The sequence below is a fragment of the Daucus carota genome, chromosome 4, assembly GCF_001625215.2.
Source record: "Daucus carota subsp. sativus chromosome 4, DH1 v3.0, whole genome shotgun sequence".
NCBI lineage: Eukaryota > Viridiplantae > Streptophyta > Magnoliopsida > Apiales > Apiaceae > Daucus > Daucus carota.
The window spans coordinates 4,368,594-4,373,602 of record NC_030384.2 but is presented as its reverse complement, the minus strand read 5'-3'; the positions used below and the strand labels follow the sequence as shown (position 1 = coordinate 4,373,602).

Here is a 5,009-nt window from a genome sequence, read left to right as displayed (position 1 = left end):
GCTTCATTTTCGGTTGTTTGAAGTTGGAAACAACTTTTAGTTTCATCTTTACTCGTTTGAGCCCGGAAAAAACTTGTAGCTTCATTATTGACTCGATTGAAGTTGGAAACAACTTGTAGCTTCATTTCAGACTTGTTTGATGTTTTTTTTTTTTTTTGATAATTGAGAATTGAATTAAAAAAACAAAGAGTACACTTCTAGGGGCATACCCCGCGATAAAAAGACTATCAGTCAACAAGAACCGACTAAACTAGTCCATAAATAACATAATATAGACTAAAACTAGTCTAAAAACTAGACAAGGTAGAGAACTAAATTAGTACAGAATATGGCTTAAGGAAGGATCTCTGGATAGTTCCCTACGGAAATCATTACAAGTACTCAATTTCTCACGCACCATACGCTTTACTATCATAATTAATTGAGCAACTGGCATACTTCCACCATCATGGACTCTACTGTTTCTTTCCCTCCAAATTAAATAGATTGCAACAGTGATATAAAGAAAAACAAAGTTTTTCTGGAAGGCAGTTTTCGGCTCATCAAAGAAATCACCCTGCATCCATCTTCTCCAAACAAGAATAGGATTGAACGGACACGCCCGGAAAATCAAATAGGAGTATGGGCACTGGGAGAAAAGGTGCTCCGTGTCTTCATTGCTACTAGAACATAATGCACATCTGGGGTTAGTATTCATATGGAACAGAAGCATTCGGTCCTTTGTTAGAAGTCTCTCGCGACAAGCCAACCAAGATATGAATGAGCATGCAGGAATATGAAACTTATTCCAAATAAGAGGAAGCCAGCCTGGAGGAGTTCCTCTTCTCCTAATAGAATCCCAAATGACATTCAAATTGACTGGGTGGGCGCCATTCCAAAACACTATGTCATTAGCACCAATCTGTCGAGAGTATAGCAAGCTCCTAAAGTGCACAGCACGGTGATCATTTGAAGTGGCAACCGACCATTGACCATTTGAAATAATGGTTCCAACAGCAGCAAGAGAAGAGGACTGCATGATAGAGATTAAACCCACTCCAAATTTCTGGATGAGTGGCTCATTTATAAGCCAAGGGTCATGCCATAATTTGAACTCAGAATTTTCCTTAACCATAACAGAGATGTGCTGCAAAGCTTCAGAGCGTGCATTGAAGATCTTTCGAAGATTCCAAGGACACTTATACGGGATCTTCGTTGTCCAGAAAGCTTTATGCTTTAGTAAACAGGAATGAACCCAAAGAATCCAAATAGAACAGGGGTTTGGAAGGGAAAGTTTCCATATTTGCAAGAATATTGCAGATTTGTTCCACTCAAACAAGTCTCTAACCCCAAGGCCACCTTCCTCTTTTTTAAAACAACAATCAGCCCATGCCACATTGTAATGGCATCTGCCCTCCAAACTGCAGCCACCCCACAAGAATTTAGCGAGAATAGATTGAATTCGCTTTAGAACTCCCTTCGGCAGAAATAAGTACATTGACCAGAAGCCCTGAATGGCTTGGAGAACAGATTTTATCAGTTGAAGTCTCCCACTATATCGGAGAGAACGCACAGCCCAACCCTCAATTCTTTTACATAGCCGATGGATCAGAGGATCACATAGAGAAGGAGTGAGTCGACTAGTGATCAGAGGAAGTCCCAAATAGGTAATGGGAAGGGATCCTTGAGAGAAACCATACTCACTTATGGTATCACGAACTATATCAGCAGGAACGTTGCAAAAGAAAGCCTGGCACTTCTCTTTGTTCAACTTCAAGCCTGAGCAATCACAGAAGTGAGACACCGAGTCGAGAAGAATCTTAATAGAGGCCTGTTCACCTTTACAGAAGACAAAAATGTCGTCTGCAAAGATAACATGAGAAAGCTTGAGCTGCTTTGTACGCCAATGAAAAACAAATGATTCACAATTCTGGAGCGTCGTGTTCAAATAGATAGTCAGAATTTCCATACTAAGCACGAATAAATAAGGGGAGAGGGGATCCCCTTGACGGAGCCCACTCTTGCACTGGAAATAACCCTCAAGGACACCATTTATCTTTACAGAAAGCATACAACCCGAGATGCATTTTTTAATCCACCTGATAAACAAATCAGGGAAACGCATTTTATCCAAAGCAGTAAACAGGAAGTCCCAATTTAGGCTATCAAACGCCTTGTGAATATCAAGCTTAAAGGCACATTGAAAACAACTTGTAGCTTCATTTTCAGTTGTTTGAAGTTCAAAACAACTTTTAGTTTCATCTTTACTCGTTTGAGCCCGGAAACAACTTGTAGCTTCATTATTGACTCGATTGAAGTTGGAAACAACTTGTAGCTTAATTTCAGACTTGTTTAATGTTGAAAACAACTTGTAGCTTAATTTTCGGTTGTTTGAAGTTCGAAACAACTTTTAGTTTCATCTTTACTCGTTTGAGCCCAGAAACAACTTGTAGCTTCATTATTGAATCGATTGAAGTTGGAAACAACTTGTAACTTCATTTCAGACATGTTTGAAGTTGAAAACAACTTGTAGCTTCATTTTCGGTTGTTTGAAGTTGGAAGCGACTTTTAGTTTCATCTTTACTCGTTTGAGCTGGGAAACAACTTGTAGCTTCATTATTGACTCGATTAAAGTTGGAAACAACTTGTAACTTCATTTCAGACAGGTTTGAAGTTGAAAACAGCTTGTAGCTTCATTTTTGGTTGTTTGAAGTTAGAAACAACTTTTAGTTTCATCTTTACTCGTTTGAGCCTGGAAACAACTTGTAGCTTCATTATTGACTCCATTGAAGTTGGAAACAACTTGTAGCTTAATTTCAGACTTGTTTGATGCTGAAAACAACTTGTAGCTTAATTTTCGGTTGTTTGAAGTTCGAAACAACTTTTAGTTTCATCTTTACTCGTTTGAGCCCAGAAAAACCTTGTAGCTTCATTATTGAATCGATTGAAGTTGGAAACAACTTGTAACTTCATTTCGGACATGTTTGAAGTTGAAAACAACTTGTAGCTTCATTTTCGGTTGTTTGAAGTTGGAAGCGACTTTTAGTTTCATCTTTACTCGTTTGAGCTGGGAAACAACTTGTAGCTTCATTATTGACTCTATTAAAGTTGGAAACAACTTGTAACTTCATTTCAGACAGGTTTGAAGTTGAAAACAACTTGCAGCTTCATTTTCGGTTCTTTGAAGTTGGAAACGACTTTTAGTTTCATCTTTACTCGTTTGAGCCTGGAAACAACTTGTAGCTTCATTATTGACTCGATTGAAGTTGGAAACAACTTGTAGCTTCATTATTGACTCGATTGAAGTTGGAAACAACTTGTAGCTTCATTTCAGACTTGTTTGAAGTCGAAAACATTTGTAGCTTCATTTTCAGTTGTTTGAAGTTGGAAACAACTTTTAGTTTCATCTTTACTCGTTTGAGCCCGGAAAGAACTTGTAGCTTCATTATTTACTCGATTGAAGTTGGAAACAACTTGTATCTACATTTCAGACTTGTTTAAAGTTGAAAACAACTTGTAGCTTCATTTTTAGTTGTTTGAAGTTGGAAACAACTTTTAGTTTCATCTTTTCTCCTTTGAGCCCGGAAACAACTTGTAGCTTCATTATTGACTCGATTGAAGTTGGAAACAACTTGTAGCTTTATTTCAGACTTGTTTGATGTTGAAAACAACTTGTAGCTTCATTTTCGGTTGTTTGAAGTTGGAAACAACTTTTAGTTTCATCTTTACTCGTTTGAGCCCGGAAAAAACTTGTAGCTTCATTATTGACTCGATTGAAGTTGGAAACAACTTGTAGCTTCATTTCAGACTTGTTTGATGTTGAAAACAACTTGTAGCTTCATTTTTCAGTTGTTTGAAGTTCAAAACAACTTTTAGTTTCATCTTTACTCGTTTGAGCCCGGAAACAACTTGTAGCTTCATTATTGACTCGATTGAAGTTGGAAACAACTTGTAGCTTAATTTCAGACTTGTTTAATGTTGAAAACAACTTGTAGCTTAATTTTCGGTTGTTTGAAGTTCGAAACAACTTTTAGTTTCATCTTTACTCGTTTGAGCCCAGAAACAACTTGTAGCTTCATTATTGAATCGATTGAAGTTGGAAACAACTTGTAACTTCATTTCAGACATGTTTGAAGTTGAAAACAACTTGTAGCTTCATTTTCGGTTGTTTGAAGTTGGAAGCGACTTTTAGTTTCATCTTTACTCGTTTGAGCTGGGAAACAACTTGTAGCTTCATTATTGACTCGATTAAAGTTGGAAACAACTTGTAACTTCATTTCGGACAGGTTTGAAGTTGAAAACAGCTTGTAGCTTCATTTTTGGTTGTTTGAAGTTAGAAACAACTTTTAGTTTCATCTTTACTCGTTTGAGCCTGGAAACAACTTGTAGCTTCATTATTGACTCCATTGAAGTTGGAAACAACTTGTAGCTTAATTTCAGACTTGTTTGATGTTGAAAACAACTTGTAGCTTAATTTTCGGTTGTTTGAAGTTCGAAACAACTTTTAGTTTCATCTTTACTCGTTTGAGACCAGAAAAACCTTGTAGCTTCATTATTGAATCGATTGAAGTTGGAAACAACTTGTAACTTCATTTCAGACATGTTTGAAGTTGAAAACAACTTGTAGCTTCATTTTCGGTTGTTTGAAGTTGGAAGCGACTTTTAGTTTCATCTTTACTCGTTTGAGCTGGGAAACAACTTGTAGCTTCATTATTGACTCTATTAAAGTTTGAAACAACTTGTAACTTCATTTCAGACAGGTTTGAAGTTGAAAACAACTTGCAGCTTCATTTTCGGTTCTTTGAAGTTGGAAACGACTTTTAGTTTCATCTTTACTCGTTTGAGCCTGGAAACAACTTGTAGCTTCATTATTGACTCGATTGAAGTTGGAAACAACTTGTAGCTTCATTTCAGACTTGTTTGAAGTTGAAAACAACTTGTAGCTTCATTTTTAGTTGTTTGAAGTTGGAAACAACTTTTAGTTTCATCTTTTCTCATTTGAGCCCGGAAACAACTTGTAGCTTCATTAT

The 5,009-nt window shown here is 36.8% G+C and overlaps 1 protein-coding gene across 1 annotated transcript; it reads right to left on the bottom strand.

Moving 5' to 3' along the window:
- Nucleotides 1-316: 316 nt before the first annotated feature.
- Nucleotides 317-2,104, bottom strand: LOC135152120 (uncharacterized). Its single transcript, XM_064091955.1, has one exon. The coding sequence runs from the start codon at nucleotides 2,102-2,104 to the stop codon at nucleotides 317-319; it is 1,788 nt and encodes a 595-aa protein (XP_063948025.1).
- Nucleotides 2,105-5,009: the final 2,905 nt, after the last annotated feature.

Bases quoted from the DNA above. Each gene is read 5' to 3' on its own strand.
- LOC135152120 (XM_064091955.1), bottom strand. From the start codon at position 2,104: ATGCGTTTCCCTGATTTGTTTATCAGGTGGATTAAAAAATGCATCTCG.